This window comes from Actinia tenebrosa, unplaced genomic scaffold (assembly GCF_029948245.1).
Source record: "Actinia tenebrosa isolate PJP-AT-01 unplaced genomic scaffold, QUT_ActTen_1.0 PGA_scaffold4__44_contigs__length_22323623, whole genome shotgun sequence".
In the NCBI taxonomy this organism is placed as follows: domain Eukaryota; kingdom Metazoa; phylum Cnidaria; class Anthozoa; order Actiniaria; family Actiniidae; genus Actinia; species Actinia tenebrosa.
In genome coordinates this window covers 10934260-10958382 of record NW_028292581.1, presented here as the reverse complement: position 1 = coordinate 10958382, position 24123 = coordinate 10934260, and the positions used below count along the sequence as shown (strand labels likewise).

Sequence of the window (24123 nt, the reverse complement as noted above, 5' to 3'; positions counted from 1 at the left end):
TTTATATAGCTTGGGGATTTCATTAGTAATTTAAGGTGGAACCAAACTAATTCAGAGCAAATTTTGGACAATTTTATTCTCGCTCCTATGGCAAAACTATTACGTCAATTTAACTGTATTTTTCATATAATGTGCTTGGATTTTCCTAGATTCTAACAGTGTATTTTATTTTACGTTTTTTTAAATGTTTAGCCTATTACGGGCGAAAATCAAACAGTGCTATATTTAGTTTTTGGCTTTTTTCTCCTTATCCTCAGGTACGATTTTTCTGAAATTTTCAGAATCTTATCATCTAGGACTATTGAAGCCTGTGTATGAATTTGGGTGGAAAGTCTTGGGCAGAAAAAAAGGTATGACGCCGCTTGAAAATTCGATCCAACATTTGAAGCATATGAAACATCGCGCTGCAGAAACATTACCATTGAATGGATTGCCTTGAAGTTTTCACATATCTATTTCCAAATATTGCGGATGAGCCTTACGAAAAATCAGCATCAAATCTTAAAAACTTATTGAATAAATGTTATTTTACTCATTGACCTAATTCACTATGACGTCACTGCTTGTTTATGTGGGGGATAGAATCGCCAAATCCAATAGAAAATTCAACTAAATTTGCTCCTAGCGAAACAGTTTAATCTAAAATGGCCTGGTTTTCAGATATAATATATGTATGATATGTACTAAAAAATATTCTGAGCGTTTGCTGGCTATTCTACTTCTCTTCGTGGAATGATACGGGATTTAGAACAATTTTCGGTTAGTTTGCGCTGATTTGACGCCGTCCGACGACCATGATCCTTTGCGTTTAAACAATAGATTGTTGAATATTGTTTTGATGTGACGTCATAGTGAAGTAGGGCAATTGTCGCTGTAAAACTCAAATATGAGAGTTTTGCTAAAAATCCCATTTTCGCCGTTTTCTTCAAAATGGCTCCAAGTTTTTTCTTCGAACTTCCTACATCAATAGACCAGAGCTTTATCTAGATGGCAGTGAAATTTCTACAGCTCGTCCTCTCCAAATTTTGGAGAAAACTTTTTTTAAAGTGAGGTGTACCTAAAGAGCTCACAGTTAAATTGACGCACTAGTTTTGCGAAGGGAGCGAGAATAAAATTGTCCAAAATTTGCTCTGAATTAGTTTGGTTCTACCTTAAGTCCCACTTATTATCAACTTTAATTCATAAGGTGGGAGAGGGTACATACATAAAGGAGGGACTTATGTCTGGAATTTCAATTGGTAATTCACAGTATACATTTCACTTTTAATTAGATTTATCAAATAGACAGGGGTGGGGCGAACATGTATATATGAAGGATGGAATTTTAATTAGTAATTCATTTATATTTCCCCCGCTTATTATCATGGTTTGGGGCTTGGCTATAGGTTTTATCTCAGTAGGGTTGGGCTTATAATAGTATTTAGGTATTATTAGTCTCTTAGTTTAGTATCCAGGGCCCGTTTATAAGAAGGGTGGATAGCGCTATTCGACGGATAAATCTTATCCAGTGGTATTTCAGCGCCAAGAAATTTCTTTAAACTTGGCCATGTTGTGTGTTAGGTTTATCTAAAAGGATCCCAAAATTTTCAAAATCGCAAAATCGAGTTTTTGTGAAAACAGTGCATTTGCTTAATCGCTTACATCTCACAAATTATTAACCTGAAATGCAATCAGAATATACCATATTATAAGTAAATGATTGTTTTAGATGATGGTAAAGTTTTATGGCAATTGATTAAAGGGCGCAAAAGGTATGAGTCCAAAATCGACATAAGCGATTCTGCCATTTGGAAACACCGAGCCACCTTAATATTATTTGAGGAACGTGATTGCATGACATGACCTTGGATTATTTTTAATTTTGGGGTTTGCCAATTATGCGAGAAATGTGATTGCATGACATGACGTGGGAATTTTTTTAATTTTTTAACATCCTGCGAGACGCTGAGAGCTAAACGTCAGAAGGTTATGGTCGATTTGAAAACTATACAAGATTACTTTACTTTTTAGATATTTTATTTTCGATATTCTTTGAAAGACAGGGAGTTTTCTCGGACCTCGATCTGGTGTGATGTAGAATGATCGAATGTAGAGTATACAGAGTACATGTTTATTGGTCAAAATACTCAAGTCTGGCCGTGGATTTCTAGGAAATAGAAATGGAAACTTTTAGAAGAAAAAAGAAAAACAACAAAAAGCAGGTTTTGTACAAGATAAAATTCTATCAAGAAGCTACATGGAAATCGGAGTAAGCACTGATGCAGATGCCAAAAATAGCGCTGACGTTCACGACGTCATGTCAGTCGTCTGTCACGCTGTCGCTCATGATATATATATGAGCTGTTTCAATAGTTATAGCTCAATCGTACAGTTCGAATTCAGCGAAGTAATTCATACTAAATTTATTCGACCAAAGATTTTATTTCTTTTTATTCCATACTTTTTACTGACATCTAATGACAATGGTGGCTGCGCTTGATTCTCGTAAACTCTATTTTCCCAAGTCCATCAGTTCTAGCTTAAAATGTGAGCTGTGTAAGAATCTTTTAAGAAAACCCAAGCAATCTACCTGTGGACACAGGTTCTGCCAGGACTGCTATGAACGACGGGTAAAGTAAGTATATGCAAAGTTCGTATGTGGTGGTATTCAAGGCGACTCAGATCTAGACCGGGTCACTAAACACGACTAGTTTGAATTAAGTTTACAATTGAAAAAATTGAAATCTCATCCAATTTAAAATGAATCGAACAGTTAAAAGATGGTTTCAAAATCTGCAAGATATATTTTTAAGAAGCTATGGTTGTAGTTAAATGAGTTGAACAAAGTTTCAATTAAAACTTCTAGCTAATTCTGGCATTTGGAAATCGTGACTGCGTTTTCGCAATCTGTTTGCTTCAATATTCTATCAGTCCAGGCGACCAATAAGCATTGAGTCCATACTGAATAATGATAATGCGTGAATGTACATGGGTTGTTTACCATCAGATTGGAAATTCCGGTTTTTCTGTAAATGGTACAAACTTCTCCCATCGGAAAAGTTCGTATGTGGTGGTATAAAAGGTGGCTCGACTGGGTTTTGTTTGTGGCGTACCTTCGAAGTTTGAAGGGGAAATGCGTCGCTGCCAATAAATTAATTTCAAATAAATTATTATGACATGTCTAGAGATAGATTCAAGTTTTAAATGATATACAATTTATCATGATCGGAGTTACCATAGCAATTATTTTCTCTTTTTCTTAATAATAAGGAGTATATTTAAAGACTACGTGACTTAGATTTGTTTTATATATTGCAATTATTAATTAGTTTTATCTTTTAAATATTTACATTTTATTCATAATCAATAGGTAAGCATTTTGTAACTATTGTAAATATTCTATTGTAATTTTTTGTGAAGCGCCTTGGACAATTTTCGAGATGAGCGCTATATAAATAAATTATATTATATTATTATATTAATACAGTGACGTCATGTCATTTTTTTATACATTCCATTTTTGGCGAAATGAGACGTTTGTTTTAAAAATTGTTTAACAGAACTTAAAGTTCATATGTTTGTCTTCAAGTTAACGAAGTTTCGAAGATTTGTATGGAAGCGTTTCGAAATAATTGCCGTCGGAACTTTTGGGCAACAGAAATGTAAACAATCCAAAGCAATTAGTTCATGTGACCGAAACCTTTCCTTTCTGGACTTGGGAAAAGCTTTTTTTGGGGTCATAGTGTTGTGTTACTATTTCAATAGTCCTTCTGAGAAATGGAAAGAAACGCGTCATTCGATTTCGAGAAGTATGAAATATGATTTCAAGCCTAGTTAGTAAAGTTGTGCATGAGCAACAGCGCGACAGACGACTGACATGACGTCATGAACGTCAGAGCTATTTTTGGCTATGATAATTTGTGATTATCTAATTTGTGAATATTCTAGCCAATAGAAAGGCGTAACGATATAAACAAAGTGCGAGTGAAGAAAGCGGTCGCATATTTAGAATTAGGATACAAATGTTTACGGAATTGAGAATATTATTTGACGGTTTTAAATTATTTCAATGAACTTGAAACTTTAGGGTATTTAAATGCGTTATCTAAAGTAACTGACTTGGAAGTTTAAAAAATTCATCATCGGATTATTGAGTTTGACCGTTTTTAGTAATGACAAGTGAAATCTTTGATAAGATATCAAAAGGATATATATATGAGTTGTTTCAGTGGTTATAGCACATTCGTACAGTTCAAATTCAGCGAAGTAATTCATACTAAATTTCTTCGACCAAACATTTTATTTCTTTTTATTTCATACTTTTTACTGACATCTAATGACAATGGTGCCTTCGCTTGATTCTCGTAAACTCTATTTTCCCAAGTCCATCAGTTCTAGCTTAAAATGTAAACTGTGCAAGAATCTTTTAAGAAAACCCAAGCAATCAACCTGTGGACACAGGTTCTGCCAGGACTGCTATGAACGACGGGTAAAGTAAGTATATGCAAAGTTCGTATAGTAATATTCAAGAGACCCAGATCTGGACTGGCCATGCTAAACACGACAGTTTGGATTAACACTTGAAAAAAATCTCATCCAATTTAAAATTGATCGAACAGTTACTGTCTGTAAAAATCAACCAAAATCGGCTTTTCGTGGCACAAGTCAAAAAATCGATTTCGTTCATATTTTGTCCATAGGTAGCCTATAGCGTGAAATGAAACGTGCTGTCGTTAGTTTTTTAAAATATTGCTTATTTTGGCGAGAATTTGAGAAAAACGATTTTTACCGGAAACAATACTGAAGTCGCCTTTCGCAAAGGTCAAAACTATCAGATTCTAATGAGCCTCGCGCTGGAAAACTACGGCTCTGAACATCGTTAAAACACTACATTTTCTTTGTTAGTATATCTCTTCTTAGTTTGCCAGTGAAATACTTCCATAATTTTATTTATTTTCGTCTGGAAAAAATTACAAATTTAAGCTATAATCGCCAAATTGCTCGTAAACAAATCATAGGGTCTGAAAATTTGCTTACGTTTCATATGTACTCTTCATTCAAATTGCTCTTGTAGACTTCATAAGACAATAATCTTCCAAAATATACAGAAAAATCGCTGGGCAAATTATTTTGACTGAGCTGCTGGGGAGCTTTCTGATGGCTATTTAGCAATTTTTTGGCTCATTATATATTGCGTGACATGATAGAAATTCGCTACGACATTTCAAAAATCTCTAAAGATCGTCTTAAAAAATAGTGAAATCGATGAACATTAAGTATTTCTTTCATTTACAGAACTTCGAGTTATTATTTGGAAGATTTCTGAACTGTTTGTTTACCTCCAAGATCATGAAGCTTGAATCTTGCGTTACACTAAATTGTCGTGAAGGCGGCACAGAGTCCCGGTAAACACTGAATTAATTACTCATGCCTAGGCTCCGCCGCACGAGTCTTAAAATGCAACGCGTATAGTTTTTTTTTTTGTTCTTCGTCCAAGTCAAGAGGCTTAGTCCCCCTCACCTTCTCAAAGACCCAGGCTGCACAGGCTAGAAGTTTTCCATCCGGCAAGTTGACAGTAATACTTACGGTCTGAAACTATAAATTACTGAAGAAATGAACCTCATGAGCAATAGCTTATTTTGGTTAACTGTTCAAGATTCATCAACTCCAGCAGTACTTTCTGGACGAACAAGCGAAGATCGACAAGGAGAACAGGGTTTCAAGATAAGCGATAGTAGACATAGTAAACAAATTCATTTAGCGTGACTCGTTGTATTCTATTGAACTTGACAATATAGATATTCTTATAGCCTATATTTATGTATTTATATCAACTGTTTTGGCTTCAAAGTCTACTCACAAAGGAGCACGAGGTACATAGCAATATTCATTTTAAGATTCTATTTGATTTAAGAAGCAAAATAAATAATTTGCTACGCAAATTCCAGGGTTTCATCTTTGCCGTTCGAAGCGTTTTGATCTCCCTTAATGTTTCTTCAAAAAAATGGTGATTCATTAAAAAATATCGATAAATTATAAAATGTAAAGCAATTATGAGAGAGGTTTTGAGCAAATATTAGCCTTTATTTACGTTTTAAATGAAGCATTTTGATCTTAAAGCGAATATGCATGCTTCTGAAATGTGGTTGTACAACAAGCTAATTACGTATGCAAAAATCCGGATTCCGGAACTGGAATTGGAGTTCCAGATAAACGCCTACAAACGGCTTTCCACACTGTCGTTCGAAATTGTGCAACTTATTTTTACTTCTCCTTTAGATTCTTAGAGACTATAATACTAGTAAACCGTCCCAACCAGGGTCTGGACATGTGAAATAGATGCCGACAAAGCCCGGATTGGGTACTGTTATTACTTCATTAGACGACAGGGTGAGCTTCTTCTCGCCAAAGGGCAATTCCTGGATGATATGCTGGCTCGTTATGAAGCAAATAAAATGGTCCAATTTTTCTTGAGGAACACGCATTCTCGTATGACACGGTCTTGGAACAGCCACTCCCTTACCATGAATTAGTGAGTGTTTTTTGGCGATTTGATAGCGATATCGACTCAGATCCGTTCCCGAGTTTGGTTTTCGTCATGACTGCCATTGATAGATGGTTAGCCTGGTTACCAAGCCTTCGAGTGATGTCGGTCGAGTGTCGAAGATCGACCGAAACTGGAAATCCCGAGAGTTCGCACTATTTTGAAATCAGGTGTAATCTTCATCGATTTCACTATTCTTGAAGTCGATTTTTAGAGATTTCTGAAATAGCTTGTCACGTCACGCAATATACCACAAATCAAAAAAAAAAAAAAAAAAAAAAAAAGCTAAATAGCTGATCAAAAAGCTCTCCAGCGGCTCAGTCAAAATTTTTTGCCCAGGGATTTCTCTTTATGTTGTGGAAGATTATTATCTTATAAAGCCTACAAGACAGTTTTTGAGCAATTTAGAGGAAGAGCACATATGAAACGTTAACGATTTTCAGACCCTATGATTTGTTTCCCGGGGGGGGGGGGGGGGGGGGGAGGTACTACCACCCAAACTTGGGTAGGGGTGTGCCGCCAGGACCTCAAAACCCTGACCCTATCCCAGACCTAAACTTTTGATTTTACATACCCTTTCCCAGACTTAAGCTAAGAATTGTACACCCTATCCCAGACTAAAAGACGAAAAATACGGTTTTACAATCGATTGCAATCAATATTTACTAACATTTTTATTGTTTTTGTGTCGGCAGAAAGCGTAGCCTATTCGCCAGACAAAAACGACCAAATCGTTAACCCTATCCCAGACTAAAATGATACCCTATCCCAGACAAAATGTCAAAAAATGATACCCTAACCCGGACCCAAGAGCCGAAAAACCATACCCTATAGGGCGGCACATACCCGTATAGCACATATAGGGGAGTACACCCCCCCCCCCCCCCCCCCCCCGGGATTTGTTTACAAGCAATTTGACGAATATAGCTTAAATTTGTAATTTTCTCCAGACGAAAGTAAATAAAATTATGGAAGTATTTCACTGGCAAACTAAGAGGAGATATACTAACAAAGAAAATAAAGTGTTTCAACGATGTTCAGAGCCGTAGTTTTCCAGCGCGAGGCTCATTAGAATCTGATAGTTTTGACCTTTGCGAAAGGCGACTTCAGTATTGTTTCCGGTAAAAATCGTTTTTCTCAAATTCTCGCCAAAATAAGCAATATTTTAAAAAACTAACGACAGCACGTTTCATTTCACGCTATAGGCTACCTATGGACAAAATATGAGCGAAATCGATTTTTTGACTTGTGCCGCCGTTTGGTGGATTTTTACAGAAAGTCGCTCTTAAAACATGGTTTCAAAATCATCAAGATATATTTTTAAGAAGCTTTTGTTGTTGCTTTAGTAACGAGTTGAACCATAGTCAATAGGGGGGGATGGTTTAAGGAAACCCTTTTGATATAGGTCTTATTAATTGTTCACTTTTTTCAAGCGTGACCCTGCAAAATCCTTTGTTTTACTATTGTTGGCAATGGCTGAGTGAACAGACCAAAATCTTACTTTTGGCTGCTAGTTCAAAATACTTAGAGATTTATAAGAGATATTTGAATACTCCTTACAACAATCCCATGGACAAAGTTTATGTTTACTTGTTTTGCAATTTCGGATGAGCATATCAAACATTGTGCACGGTCAAGACCGGTGCAATATCAAAAGCGAACAACTACCTGATAACAATAGGTTTCCTAACCCCTCTATCAAGGCAAGAGACAAGGTATTCTTCGAGTTACGATTTTCGAGTTACACATTGTTCGAGTTACGCGCTCGGACACACCCATGTTTTGGATGCCACGCCCACTTTGACATCTGTGCGTAACTCGATAACAAACGGCGTTGAAATCAAACTCGAGTCACGTAACTCGAACCCAACAGATTGAACCTTATTTTTCGAGTTACGCGCTATTTCCGTATCTCGATTCTAAAAGTGGAGCAATATTTTTTCGAGTTAATTTAAAAGAGAAAAAGGATTTACTTCTCAATAAATTAACGGAATTAAAATTAAAATTAACACATCAAATCAAATAAAAAAGTCCCTTGCGGGCGGACTAAAAAATGTTACAGGTAGGCCGAACGATCGTACTGTTTATTGACTAGAAATGACCGGACTGTCTTATAGTTTTAATGGTTTTATATTGCAACGGTTTTATTTTGCTCTCTTTTACTCCGACGAAGGACTAGCGTCCGAAACGTCAGAAACAGTTTTTTCATCCTTTTACGGTGTTTTATCTTTACTGTTTCATTAGAAACACCGACGCAGCCCACTCTAGTTTTTAGCTAGTTATATCTTCTGGTTTTATATTGCGGTAGCTATCATTCGAGCTATGTCGAGTAAGAGAAAATGAGAACTGAAATATATAATGATATTCGAGTAATATATATCTGTATGATATATACGGAAAGAACGTATTAAATGCGAGTAAATATAGACAATATAAAATGAAGAAACACGATTAAAAAATATGATATAGTCAAGTAAATCCGCGCGATCTGATTGGTTGAAAAGCATGAATCATTTGCCCATGGGTTACACGCTCACGTCAGCTTTTTTTGCTTCGGCGAAAAAAAACTTTTTGTGTCTTTTTGCAGACAATTTTTCTAGAAAAGACAACTGAAAATGACTAAAAAAACTAGCGAAAATACTCATCAATCTCCGACAATTAGTATAGAGTTGTCATTTGATCAGCCTAGTAATAAAACGTCAAGATTTGCATCACTTTCAAACACTAGTAAGTAAGCTGGACAAGATTGTGTCAGAGCGTCACTTCAAAAAGACAAAGCAAACCACAAATTGGTCGGTGTCTACATTCAAAGGCTTTTAGCAATGATTAAACATATACAAAAATATTGTTATCGTGTATTTATTCAACAAAAGTATTTCCAAAGTAATTAATTATATAAATATCACGTTCAACATCTACTCTTCGCAGCTTCACCGGCAGTGAAGTCCTTCCTGATCATGAAGCTCAACATGGGAGTGAAAGCCGACAAAAAATACCACCCAAAGAAAATTAATCCAGTCAGTTAGTTAGTTTTGATCCGTGTGCAAGATAGGGCTTTCCATTGCTAAGTCATTTTATGATAACTATCTTGAACATCGTCAACAACAACAAAGACAGCCACTGTGTTTTCCAATGATTTTCTTGGCATTACTGTACTAAGATTTGTCAACTTTGAAATGTACTTTTTACAGTTGAAAATCACTTTCTCCGTAGTTTTGAACTTTTTTGGTTTACATGTAAGCTAAATTTTCGCCATTATTTTAGCAGGCCCGTAGCGGGGGAGGGGCCATGGGGGTCTGGGCCCCCCCAATAATTTCACAACTTTTAAGTAAACGTCCAGCTAAATTTCAAACACTATTACCTTAAAATTGATAGAGGCGACTCATTTTTCCAAAAAAAGTTCACATAGTTGGCATTTTTGTAAATGTCGAAAAACTCAAAACAAGACATGCGGAAAAGCACATTCTGGCATTTGGAAATCGTGATTGTTTTGTAATCCGTTTGCGTTAATATTCTGTCAGTCAATGAGGAGTTTTCGACCAATAAGCGTTGAGTAGTTTCCTATCTGATAATGCATGAAGTACCACTATAAAATATTATTTTATAGGAGTTTCCCCCGTGTTCTGAGCTTCCCAAACAACTACAGGAATCCGTTTTACTCTCGAAGGGCTTCACACCTCGTCAATAATAGTTTATTTCAAGAAAGTTCATTTTCTCTTTTTAATTTTCGTTTTTTTCGTTAATTTCTTAAGTAAAAAAAGAGGGCCGGCAAACAACCGAGAGCCTCCGCAAGTCGCAGACAATTCTAAATATTTGTCTGTACTATTCATAATACTCGAAATAAAGCGCGAAATTAAATGACATATAATCCACTAAAATGCTAGTGCCAACGGATCACGGTTACATCAGAATGTCTCAAGGGATGTAGATTTATGATAAATTGACGACTCTCATCGCATTCATCCTTACAAACGTGATCAAGCGCCAGGGAAAGATTGTAACGGCCCTCCCACCCAATCCGATGGGTTGAAATTCGTGGGAGATGTCATCTAATGGTTTCACCATTAGTCCAATGGCGCTCGATCAATGTTCCCAATAAACAATGAGTGTGAATGACAGTGTCATGAAATAGGATACTGTTTGATTTTTAGCTTTTAAAATTAACATTTCATTCCATGTTTTCTCACAAAAAGTGTGTATTTTCCATTTTTAAGGGATTCATCAGAAGCTGTAAGTTGTCCAGTCGATGGGAATGAACTAACATCTGAAAATGTATTCCCCGATCGATGTTGTGAGAGAGATATTCTGAACCTAGATTGTTACTGCTATAACTATGAAAAAGGCTGCAGATGGCTTGGTCAACTACGCGATTTAGAGGTTTGTAATTCGCTTCTTTTTTGCTCGGTTTCAATTCTCGCTCGTTCCAAATTTCCAATAAAGTTCCTCCAAAACCCCGGTTTTTCCCCGAACCCACAAGAACGCCTGATTTGCAGGCTAGCCCTGCGACTTCCAGGTGATCTTACCTATAGATAGAATGACGCTGTATTATCTAAGGATATTAGTACCGGAAGTCGCTGAGACGGCATGAGGGAATAATTTTCAATAGAGATAATTCTTCCCGCGAAATTTAATGAAAAAATATTTACTTTGTAATAGCAAGGCGGGACTCGCTGTCTGGAAATGTCTTATTTTCCTGCTATAGGGACTGAGAGGGCAGTGTGTGGCCACTAGCATTTTTATTAGTAATGGAGTAATTCTTCCATAAATGTTGTTCTGGCCCTGACTGTGAAATGACTTCCTCTTCAAAACAATCATAAGGTATACACTATAAACTTGACAGTGCGTTGTACGGTGGGTAGATACATGACTGGTGTCTGATACATACACGTCTTTGCCTTAGACATAATTTTTTTTCAATATCAGATCATATGTTATTCTCTTGATCATATGATTACTCGTTTGAGTGCTATCCTCTCATCAGGCGCAATCCTTAAGCAAAGAAATGGTGAATGACACGTGGTCCGCATTAAATGGGAAAAACATTTGACAAACAAGCCGTAAAAAGTTTAATGTCATTAACAATAATAACTGCCTTGCGTCAATAATGATTTCACTTTCGATCCCTTTCCCCTCCCCTCCCCTCTCGTTAATGATATTAGTACTGATTCAAGTACATATTTGTTTTTATATTACAGAAGCACGAGAAGAAGTGCGAATATTCACTCGAGGAATGTCCCAATCCTGGCTGTAATGAAAAAATAGAAAGAAGACATCTGAATGATCACGTGGAAAAGACGTGCGACTTTAGACTGATCACGTGCGAGAACTGTGGTGCAAACGTGATTCATAACAATGAAAAGGTCAGATTTTCAAGTATTTGTTTATATTTTTTTAGTATTCTAAAGGAGGTGACTAGTCACACCACCTGGCCCCACCTTGACCTACCCCTTGCTCCCAGATCAGAGTTCTGGTGTCCATTATAATGTTGTTATTTTTATTTTTTCTTGACAGCTGCACAATGAAAAATGCCCAAAGGTCGAGGTCCAGTGTACCAATGGATGTGGAGCAATGATAGCACGAGAAGATCTTGAGGAACACATGACAAAACGATGTGTCAATGCACCGGTTGCCTGCGCATTTGAACAAGGTGGCTGTCATTTTAAAGTGAGTATAAAATGCCTCTCCTTCTGAAGATATTCCTGATACTAAGAAAGAAAGCATGCTCATTATTGAAAATAAAGATTAGAGATATAAAGATATTTTATGAGAAAGAAATTATGTTCAATGTAAAGATCATGAACCTGATACATACTAGTGCCAAAGAGAGTTCGACAAAAGGCAAAGGGTTTGTGATTCTACTTCTACTTAAAAAAAAAAAAGGTTTTCAGTCCGCGCGGGATTTTTTCCTTCCGCAATAGTAGCAAAGAAACGGTAGCAAAAGTATGGGGTGGGGAGTGGGGAGGGGGGGGGGGGGGGGGATGAAGAAATTTATCGATAAAAAACCTCTTCTGCTTCTCGAAATACTAAAATGTTTGATTCCCCAACGACATTAATACAGCTAATAATTGTATCATCACTCTATAATCCCATATAAGCAACTATTTTATTATTTTCAAATTCTCTTTCCTGTCCAATAGACCCGTTTCGAATTCCAAATTACCGCTGTGTTTCTTGATTACAGACTCATTTGCACAGGGTAAGCCTCGAGTTTGTGCAGAATATTCACGTGTTCCAGTCAAGTTCCGTCGAGTTGCAAAGTTTTTGTATTGTTGAAGTTGTGCATTCTTTACTTTACCGTTGGTATTTATGAATATTTAAACACTGATACGAGGCTAACCCTGTGCAAATGAGTCTGTAATCAAGGAACGCAGCGGTAATTTGGAATTCGAAACTGGTCTATTAAAGATTAATTTGGAGCGTTTCCATTCGCATTCTTTCGAGGGAAAACTATGAATCAGTCAAGCTTCGTTCTGCCAGTGGACACCGACCCAAACAATTGAATTCAAAAAATTCCTCTTACTGACTGCCAAATTGGACTCGGCCTATCGGCCTCTTCCTATTTTGTCTGTACTCGGAATTTTCATCCAATTATTTCCAAATTGGACAGCACGTAGTCCTATTACCTATTTATTGCCGGACAGAAAATGAAACTTAAAGTAATTGAGAGAAATTTAATTTTTGATGACATTACACTATATAGTTACAAATATCACTCGGTTCATCATTAGTTCATGTTCTCCATCTAAATTACTCTATCGTTTAGTTACTAACCTTTTGTTTGTTTGTTTGCTTTCCTAAAGGGATCGCGAGGAGATGTCGAAGAACACGAGTCTACAGCAATAACACAACACATTCAAATACTAGGCGACCAGAACAAGGAATATTCTGAAAATATGCAGCAATTGAAAGATAAAATCAAGAAGATGGAGTCTGAGAAAGAATATCTTGAATCACAAATGATGGAAAGCAGAGAAGCCTTAGCATATACCAAACAAGGCCTGCAGACCCTGGGGACAAAGATGGGGATCTTAGAAAAGAATATCACAAAACAAAAAGAAGAACTGGTAAAAATAAAAGAAATCCTAGTTAATATTCAACATGAAAGAGGCTCGGATACCGTAATAGAGTCTCAAATTGGGGAGATTATCTCGCTTTTAGAGAGTCAAGGAAAACGAATATCAGATCTTGAAGGACAATTGATTCAAGATCGAGAGACTTCTGGACTGGGTGTACTTGCTATCTTGCGAACTCGATGAGCAGCGACAGACGGCTTGAGAGGAATGAGCATATTTGCGCTCTGAGTGAAGCTAGGACCAATCAACATGACATTAGACTACAAATGCTTGAAGCAACGTTATATGATGGGACATACACTCCATGAAATAATGGATTCACAATAGGTGCAAATAGGAGGTGAAAATTGTGGGCTATATTTGCTTCAAATTCACGCTCTTTAAAAAATTGTGTTAATATGATATTTGCAAATGTAAAGCAAAATTGATGCAAATACATATATTCACATCATATTTTCATCATTCTTTTGAGTCTTTGCAAACATGATGTTTTTCACAGTTTGACTTCAAATTTGCGCTTTTAGAAAAAAGCTGGCGCGAATATGATTATTGACATAATTGCAATTGTAATAAATGCATAAATGTAAAGCAAAATTGATGCAAATAGGTATATTCGCAACTTGTTTTCGAGTCTTTCCAAATACCAATTACAATTTTTAGGAGTTTCGTAATTGAGTAACGAATTTTACAGTCGGAAAGAGAAATTGTAAATTCCACTATTTTTATCATTCTTACTTAGCCAATGTGAAGCGCTTGTAAAGGATCATGGTCCGGGTACGTTTGCCCACTGCCCAAGGTCCTTTGCGCGCGATATCCTGCCTTCCTCTGATTGGCCTATGCACATTTCGAATTTAAGCGCCATTTTGATTCAGTTACATGGATTGTTCTTGGATAAATGTGCTACCACTTCGCCTAAAATAGCTAAAGTGTGCAACATAAATAGTACTAAATACTGTGAAATCGTGCTAATTCTATTGTTTTCTATTATGTAATTAGTACTATTTAGTTCTAATAGTGCAAAGTATTGCACGCTTTTAATGGTTGTACTCTATGCAGTGTGCACTCTAATACAGCTGTAATATGTTTACAATGATGTTAGTCTAATATATTTGCATGTCCTTTATAACAATAAAGTTAATTATAAAATAATTCAGATAGTACGCGTGCTGTGATTGGCCGAGAGCCGTGTTTGCATTTGCCTGTGCAAACATAGTCTCCCCCACAGCCGCTTTCAGTGTCGTCACGCAACGCTTGCATTTGCCTGTGCAAACATAGTCTCCCCCACAGCCGCTTTCAGTGTCGTCACGCAACGCTTGCATTTGCCTGTGCAAACATAGTCTCCCCCACAGCCGCTTTTAGTGTTGTCACGCAACGCTTTCTTCCCTGAGTCTCAGGGGAGAAAGCGTTGCGTGACGACACTGAAAACGGCTGTGGGGGAGACTAGTGCAAACACGGTTGTGACGCGCGTCGACGCGACACCGGTTTTGTTTGGAAGTTGTACTCGTACACAAAACTCCAGTAAAATTAGAAGAATATGACTAATTTTCCAAGCTTTGACTTTGACTTTCCTGAGGAAGCTTCTGAAATAGTAGAACCACCAGAAGAGCCTCCAACAAAAAGGCAAAAATCCAGATTTGCCAGCCTGAACTCGGAGAATCTCGACGGACTCTTTCAACAGCACCGACGGAAGTAGTGTTTTCTTTTCAGTCTAGAATGACTAAAGCCATTGGTTAAGCTTTGGAATTATTATTTTATCAAGATTTGCTTGTAAAAGCCTCTTTCTCAAGGGAGAAAGTCGCTAAAGTTTGACTTCTTCTCGCTTTGAAATAAGAAATTTTCAACTTGAATTTCATGTTTGGATGCGTGTATCAAACTCGCAATTTGATTGCAAAGATGAGAATATGTGGACCGCGTGGCACTTATGAAATACATGAAGATATAGAAATATAGATAAGTTATAGTGCTTGGGAACGAGGTTATTCCGGGCGAAAGACCCTTGGAACTTAATTCGGAAAAATTAATATCTGACCTCGCTGGGAATCGAACCCACGACCTTCGGAATTGTACTACCGATGCTCTACCAGCTGAGCTAGAGGTCAGACTGAGAGCAGGCCAGGGTGAAATAGATGTTAGGTCGCGGTAAGGTTACCTCGCCTACGGCTCGTGTTTGCACTGATCTGCTCTCGAATTCTCCCATTCACATCTCGATTTGCATTAGCGTGTGCAAACACAGTAAATGTATTTTATTTGTTAAACAAAGTTGTTTTTTTTTTAGCTTTGTCTTTGAAGTAGAGTAAGTTATTTTCTAATGTTTAGTGATCTTTAAAGATTTCATTTCCATTCGCTTGCACTCTCCACCAACACTTACAATCCAGAGTGAAAACACAAAAATGTGAAATCCCTAATACTCAATATGTATTAATAGTCAAGTAGACTCGAAGAAAAGAATACAATAGTGTTTATCTACTGTATTACACATGTTAGTGATCTAGTGCCTTCACTCTATTCATTTCCTAATACTTCATTTCTATTCCTTGTTTCAGTGTTCACCCATTTTATATTTGAGTGATTTTTCTCTCAAACACTTCTAAGCCCCCAACACAAACCACACCCACAGGGCACGAGTGTATCCTTGGAACAAGGGTCTAGTCCCACACGCATCTGGTGGCCCCTTGGCCATAACTCGGGGACGAAGCAAGCAATGGTAACGAAACTTGGTAGCATTGGTAAGACTTGTGTTGTCAATCATCAGACCACGTGACATGGCGTGACGTCACACATCACATGACTTACAAACAAAACATTTTCGCCGATTTTTGCGAACACTCATTATAATGAATGCTATGGTAACGAAACTTGGTACGATGGGTGAGACGTGTGTTGTCAGTCATCTGACTGGCGTGACGTCAGATACCACGTGACTTACGAACAAAACATCGCCGATTTTCGCCAATAGTCATTACAATAAATGCTATGGTAACGAAACTTGGTAGCATTGATGAGACTTGTGCTGTCAATCATCTGATATCGCGACATGTCGTGACGTCACATGTCACGTGACTAACGAACCAAACATTTTCGCCGATTCAGTTGCGAATACTTATTACAATGAATCCTACGGTAACGCAACTTGTTGCATTTGGTGAAACTTGTATTGCCAGTTATCTGACCACGTGATATGATGTGACGTCACATATCACCTGAGTTGCGATTCATACATTTTCGCCGACCTTCCTCCCGCCAATAATCATTACATTGAATGCTATGGTAATGAAACATTGCAGAAAGGATAACTCGTGTTTTCAATCATCTGACTACGTCACATGACTGACGTCACACTTCACGTGACTTACAATACAATAAAATACAATAGCTTTATTAGGTTCCGGATATGGGATCTTCATACTTAATTTACAATTAAATTAATTACAAAAATATGTAAATAAAGAAAAATATATATAAATATAACAGGAGTGCAACTCAGCATCATTAAGGCATGGCTCTCAGATGAAAAACTGTTTAGCTATATCATAGCCAGTTTTCTACGAATCTTACCCAAACTTGGCAAGTTAATGTCTTTCGTGAAAAGAAGGAGACTTAAAGCCTTGCTTGCCATGGAAACTAAGTCACGTGACAACCAGATCGCCATCTTGGATTTTTAAACAAGCCGTTTGAAAACGTACCGAAACATCTTTAAAAGTCATGAAAATGCAGATTACTATTCATATTTACAATGCCTATATGGATCCAATTGGATATCTTGGAAAATATTTAAAATTTAATTTTTAGAATATTTTCTATTTTTTCCAAAAAATTGAAAATATTCTAAAAATTAAACTTAATATAATTTCCAAGATATCCAATTAGATCCATATAGGCTATGCAAATATAAATAGGAATATGGATTTTTCAGGACTTTTGAAGTAGTTTCAATAGGACTTCAAAAGGCTTGTTTAAAAAATCCAAGATGGCGGCCTTGTGGTCACGTGACATGGTTTCCTTGGTAACACATATGTGGTAATTGCTTGCCTTGAAGAATTACTACTACGAGCCAAAATTGGGAAAGATTCATTATAAACTGTCAAAGATATGAATAAATAACTGATTTTCCATCATTTCCTCAAAAGAGCCATGCCTTAATGGTGCTGAGAAGAAAATGATAAACACTCTGAAAAAGTAGACATAGATTTTGGCGTGCCCCAGAGATCTATACTTGGCCCTGTTTTATTCAATTTGTATGTCAATGGTCTACCAGACAATTTGACTTGCTCCTCCCTACAATACGCCGACGATACCACATTCTACTGTCACAGCCCGACCAACGATTTAACCACATACATAGATATGATGAAAAATACGTTTCAAGAACAAGAAAAATGGGCTGCTAAAACAAATTTGTCGTTAAACGAAAAGAAGACCAAACTAATGCTCATTTCAACAGATCAAATTTCACGTTCACGCGGTCTCATCTATTACGCAGTAGAAAGGGTTAAGTCATTTAAACTACTTGGCACTTGGCTAACGGAAAACCTCAAAAGGTCTGAACATGAAAAGCATGCGTTATCATCATGCTACGGCGCTTTGCCAACACTCCGTAAAATATAACACCTAGCACCACTTCATGTAAAGAAGCAACTCGCAAAGAGCCTGATACTCTCAAAGCTTCACTACAATGACATCGTCTGTTATCCCCTACCTGCCTACCTACAGAAAAAAGTCTAAAAGAGTTCAGACTTCAGCAGCAAGTTTCGTTATCAATTTTAATTGGTTATTCATTGGTTATGGGTTTTATTTCAGTAGGGTTGGGCTTATAGTAGTATTTAGGTATTATTAGTCTCTTAGTTTAGCCGATCCAGGGCTCGGTTGTACGAAGGTGGATAGCGCTATTCGACGGATAAATTTTATCCAGTGGATAAATTTATTGGATAACAGCATCGACTTATCCACTGGATAAGGATTTATCCGTCGGATAGCGCTATCCACCCTTCGTACAACCGGGCCCAGGCGTAAAGCTACTCTGTAGAAAAGCTGGAATAAACCATTATTATCATTATCATCATCATCATCATCATCACCATCATCATCATTATTATTATTATTATTATCATTATTATTATTATTATTATTATTATTATTACTATTACTATTATTATTATTATTATTATTATCTTCGTTTATTTAAACTTTCAGTATTGGTAATACTTTACAAGAATAAAGCGGAACTTTTATAGTTCTAGGCTATATCCTTAGTGTGTCACTAGCAAATGTCTATTAAAAGGTGTAGAATGCCTTAACTATTTCGCAGTTATTATTATTATCATTAAAATTATTATCATTATTATCATCATTATTATTTTAATATTATTATTATTATTATTATTATTATCATCATTATTATTATTATATGTTTATTTCGACTTCAGACATTTTTGCTCCATGAATACAGAATATTGCGGGCATGAATAGGCTAAGCAAACATCTGCATGTTTGGTTTTACAAAGATGTATACAAATTTAACATAGTATAGTAGTAATAAATTATGCGTTCGGTGTGTATATAATGAAGTAGAGAGAATAAGAGAAAAATATCAAATGCCCTTGGCAGGATTCGAACCCACGTCTTCGGTATTCTAGTCCGATGTGTTAACCACTACACTACAAGGACCAACCACGCTGGTAACGCAGCCAGAACATGAAATGTAGGGTATTCGTGAGGATCTCAGAGCGATATTTTTTCTCTATAGGTTAGTTGAACACCGTAAATAAGTACGCAAAGAATAGACATCAGGGGTGGATCCAGGGTTTGGACATGAGTAGTTTACTCTGAATTTATACCCAACCCACCATACCCCTATTAGTTATAAACTGCCTAAAAGGATACATCTACCATAGCATGCTGTCTGCAGTCAAGATCCTCGTACAGATTTATCTCAGTTGAAGAATCTAGCACATCAAAGGACATCATGTGAAAAAAATGACATCAAAAGTATTAGTATGTAAAAGTACAATGCAAAACATATGCTATTAAAGGAAAAGTGGCATGGCAGCAAATTGAATACTTTATGAAAGATAGAGAACATACAGTCACAATATCAGTGTACTAGAATTTACATGTACTAGCAAATTATACAAAATGAATACATTACCTTATTTAGATTGAGGTGTTCCACTATAGATGAATTCATTGCTGAGTTCAGTTGAGAATATGTAAAGACCATTCAAGCTTAATTAAAACCCAGTGAACAATATTATAGATTTCAGAAAAGAATAAGTTTTTAAAAATTCCACCTTGTTCCTGTACTGTTCCCCATCAGTTTAAGGATTAAAAATCAGATAATTATTAATCCAGATGGAACATAACTCACAAGTACTCTAAGAACACTGGAGTGGTGGTCCAAAAAATATTATATAAAATATTACTGTAAGATATTCTCCATTCTCATTCGTCTAGGATTTAAAGTAGCAAATAAATCTATTATTTCCTCAAGATCTAAGTCCATGTCTCTGTGGGAATGCATCAGTGCCAGTCCATTCATTCTGTCTTGAGCCATAGTCTTTCTTAAGTAGTTCTTAAGATTACGGAGGGTTGAAATGGACCTTTCACAAGAAGCAGATGACATAGGGATAGTTATAAGGATTTGAAGTATCGTATGTATATTAGCATAAGCAACATTGTCAATGTGCTCAAGTGTCCCTTCTAAACTATCAGGGATTTCCTCTCCTAGTTCATCTTTCCTCATCCACATTCTCTCCCACAGAATAAGTTCTGCTTGTAAACCTGCATAATTAGGTATATCCTGCCTATAATGTTCACAAAAGGCTAATACATTATCCTTCCAAACAATACCAGTGGCCAGCATAATTGATGGAATAACTGAAAGTGCTCTGTAGCAAACAAACACATCATCTTGAAATCTGTTGTTCAGTTGTTGGACTATATGGTCTAGAAAAACTACAGTTAAATTTGTCCTATAATATTCTTCAGGGTTTCGGGCTGCAGCATTGGCTCTGTGAACTTGTCTCTGAGCTACTCTAGGCATGGTTGGTTGAACTGAAACTTGACCTGCTAAAGTGACAGCTTCCTGGTAGAGTGCATTGTGCCTGGCATCAATGTCAGTTCTCATCTCTGTTAAGACTGACTTTAAAAGTGCAAGTTCATCCTTTGCCTTGAGAAGATCCATTACTTTCTTTTGTAATTTGACAGTGAGAGGTCGGGTTAAATCTAACATGTGTCTAACAATAACAATAGCAACAATAAATGAAAAAGTTATTACATTCAGTAAGGTCTGTGCATCATTTCTACTAGGTCGATTCCAGTCCCCAGTTCCAAGATCATTGTTGTTCATTGATATGTCTTCAAGCGTAGCAACAACAGGACGAAGAAGTTCTACAACTCTGTCCATTCCTTCTATTCTTTCGATCCATCTTGTTCGGCATACATTTATCAGAACAGTATGGTTAGCTTGAGGCATTATCTCTTTAACCTTCATGACCAAATACTGCTGTCTCTTTGGTGAATTGTTAAAAAAATCAGAAATTCTTTTAACAGTATCCATCATGTTTCTAACAAGTGGTTGTTGGCATGTGTCAGCAACACACAAATTCAGCCTGTGGTTCATACAGTGAACATAAATTGCTTTTTCAAATTCATTTCTTATAAGTGTTGAAACTCCATTCAAGCAACCTGCCATATTGCCTGCCCCATCATAACACTGGCCTCTGCAGTCGTCCATAGAAAGTCCTAATTCTGCTACTGCTGTAAGTATTTTATCTTTGATGGCAGCTCCAGTTGTTCCCTCATCACAAAGAGAAAACCCAATAAATTCTTCTCTAATTATATTTCTTGAATCAATAAATCTTATCACTAAAGAAAGATTTTCTTTGTTAGAAATGTCTGCAGCTTCATCTGCCATAACAGAGAAAAACTTACTGTCTCTGATTTCCTTTGACAAACTAGTTAAAATGTAAGAACCTACTGTTTCTATCATCTGATTCTGGATGGTTTTAGAAATGTAAGTTGCATTTCTGGGTGCAGTTTCCAGGTGATTCTGCAGTATTTGGTCACCACTCTGCACTCGAAATTCTAGCAGAGCCTGAAAGTTTCCTGATAGACTAGCATTTGTTGGGTCATCATCGCGTTGACCCCGGAGAGCTATGTTGTTTCGCCCACAGAAAATTATCGTTTCAAACAAAGACTTAAGGACCGTCCAATTTCTATCGATTTGCTGTTGAATAATATTATTCAACTGCTGATCTACTGGGACCGCTTGCTGCCTCATTGTTTTCAAAAAGTTATTCATGGCAATTACAGCAAAATTGTGCATCTCACATTTACCGCTGGCGTGTTTTGTAAGTCTCGAAGCCGCTGAAGTCCAACATGTGAGTGGGGACTTCAACAACTTGTCTAATTTATGAGCATTTCTACCAGATTCTACTCCAAACAAAACGCAGGGAAAACAAAATGCTCCATCGAGATATTTAGAGTATGCAAGCCAGGGATATCTTCTAAGCCATTCAAAGACAAACTTACGAGGCTTTCTATTTTCTATTGACAGTGGGAAATCAAAAATCTCACCTGGTTTCCACACATTCTCAATGAACCCCAGCTTATCTTGTGGTGATGAAGAGCCAATTTCTTTAAAATTCAAGCCAATGTCGAAAGGAGAACAGTCCTCCCTCCTGCAAATCGGGTCGCCACGCATTGTAGAATATTCCTTCGTTCAAACTACAGCAAGTCTATGACTCTAATCATAAGAACGAAAGAGACCCAACGGGGGTAGGTCTAGCTTTTTATAGTTTTGCTGGTAGTTTATGAGGTAGTTTGCAAAGTAGATAGCCAATCAGAAAAGGGTTTGAGTGGTTTCCAAAACAATCAATGTGTTTCCAGCCAATCAGAGAATTCTTTGAGTAGTAGCAGCAGTAAGGGGGACTCGCGATCGATGCCGTATATTTGCGGGTTTAACCCGCGGAATTCCGAACGCGGGTACAGCAGATTTACGGGATTTCCCGCGGTGTGTCCTTACTGCTGCTGTGTTGGGTACCGCAAACGGAGGTTAAAATATTTGTCGGATATACGATGCATGAATGTAAAAAGTTCGCCAATGACTTCTGTGTGATTTGCCTAAGATTCAAAGTTAACATTCCAAAACCCAAGGGTTTCTGGTGTTGTGGTAAAAAAATGCAAATAGAAGACGACACGTCAGCACAGTGTTACGAGTGTGGTAAGAATATTCGTAATGCCGTACCGAATGCTACCAAAGAGCAATATTACGCCAATGGAGGTCGTACGAAGACCCCATACAAAAGAATAAAATACTTCCGAGACTGGATGAGTCATATCCAAGGTTATCGACCGGTATATTTAGACGATGAAGTAAGGCAGAAAATCATAGACCACTTAGAAGAGCCAACCCCGCAAAGTCTACGGAAGACATTGAAAAAATTAAAGCTAGGGAAATATTACAAAGCTATTCCCTATCTTTTGTCTGAAATTACCGGTAGGCGTATTCCTCATGTCCCAGATATGCAAAGGGCCGAGTGGATGTTTTGTCGTCTGGATAAGGATATTCCTTATTACCCTGACGTAATCTACGAAATATTTCGCGAAATAGACCCCAATCACCCGCTGTTAGAATGGATTCCGAGAAGATGAAATGTGCAGCCGAAATCCACCTACGCTTTTTTCAAAGCAGATGTCTACTGAGCGAGCTTTCTTTGGAGCTCCTCTTTTGCCTCCTGGTAGATCTTTTTGCGAGATTCCTCGGAAAGATCTTTCACGATGGTTTTTTTATTACCCGACTTTAGCTCCCCGTATTTTTTTTCCTCCGCGAGGATCAAAGAGAACTCCACGTCGTCTATGCGGCGGTCCCGCAAAGCCTTGGAGACTAAGTCGGCGATGGTGTTAGCCTTTGCTCTTGCTAGGGCTATGTGTGTGTCGTGCTTGGATATCTTACCGGACAATTGCTTTATAATGCCTGTCGTAACAGCGGAAACGATGCCGCAAATGGCCCCAACGCTGGCCAAAGGAACGCCAACGACTATTCCAGGCCCGGTAAGTGAGGTGGCAACGCCGGTGCCTGTAAGAGCCACGGACATGGAGCCGGAAGTTATCGCGATTTTATGTAGTATGCTTCGGGCTCTAGCATACTTTTTCCTGACCTCCTCATAGTGCTTCGTTTGACCCTCTAAGTAAGCGAGGATTAAATTTGCTTTATTCAAGCGGAAGTTCTCGGCGTTTAATTCGTTAGGTCCCTCCTTAGGAAGTTCAGGATAAAGTGGAGGTGCTGATGGTATAACATCCATTATATACTAATGTACGACGCTTTTGGAAATAACATAGAGGAGCAGCCGCATAACAGCCACTGGAATTGGGAAGCATTTAAGAAATTGTATCCCAAAGCAGTAACCTCGAAGTTTGAAAGCAGATCTGACGGGATTTACTTCAAAGAGTATAATGACTTAGTTTACAGCAATAAGGATTTGGAGGAGGGATTGGAAAAGTTACACCCAAAAACACCCGTTCATAAGC

The 24123-nt window shown here is 37.4% G+C and overlaps 2 protein-coding genes and 1 non-coding gene across 6 annotated transcripts; 1 reads left to right on the top strand and 2 right to left on the bottom strand.

Annotated features, from left to right (window-relative positions):
• The first annotated feature begins 2011 nt into the window (after nt 1-2011).
• Nucleotides 2012-14745, top strand: LOC116290594 (TNF receptor-associated factor 3-like). 3 transcript variants are annotated; one of them, XM_089036657.1, is made up of 5 exons: nt 2012-2248; nt 10738-10900; nt 11719-11883; nt 12035-12187; nt 13324-14745. In XM_089036657.1, exons 1-5 carry the CDS (start codon nt 2160-2162, stop codon nt 13777-13779), a joined length of 1026 nt encoding a protein of 341 aa, XP_088892783.1. In that variant the 5' UTR covers nt 2012-2159; the 3' UTR covers nt 13780-14745. The 3 variants fall into 3 exon arrangements, with proteins under 3 accessions (XP_088892783.1, XP_088892782.1, XP_088892781.1); XM_089036656.1 differs by lacking the exon at nt 2012-2248 and adding an exon at nt 2274-2614; XM_089036655.1 differs by lacking the exon at nt 2012-2248 and adding an exon at nt 4142-4473.
• An 875-nt stretch (nt 14746-15620) lies between these two features.
• Trnac-aca (transfer RNA cysteine (anticodon ACA)) lies at nt 15621-15695 on the bottom strand. Its single transcript has one exon. It is a non-coding gene; the product is annotated as a tRNA-Cys (tRNA).
• A 3682-nt stretch (nt 15696-19377) lies between these two features.
• On the bottom strand, nt 19378-22498 carry LOC148907067 (52 kDa repressor of the inhibitor of the protein kinase-like). 2 transcript variants are annotated; one of them, XM_089037109.1, is made up of 2 exons: nt 19742-22498; nt 19378-19538 (listed from the first exon to the last, which is right to left on the bottom strand). In XM_089037109.1, exon 1 carries the CDS (start codon nt 22295-22297, stop codon nt 20012-20014), a length of 2286 nt encoding a protein of 761 aa, XP_088893235.1. In that variant the 5' UTR covers nt 22298-22498; the 3' UTR covers nt 19378-19538; nt 19742-20011. The 2 variants fall into 2 exon arrangements, with proteins under 2 accessions (XP_088893235.1, XP_088893236.1); XM_089037110.1 differs by having other exon boundaries at nt 19378-21391; nt 22171-22321.
• Nucleotides 22499-24123: the final 1625 nt, after the last annotated feature.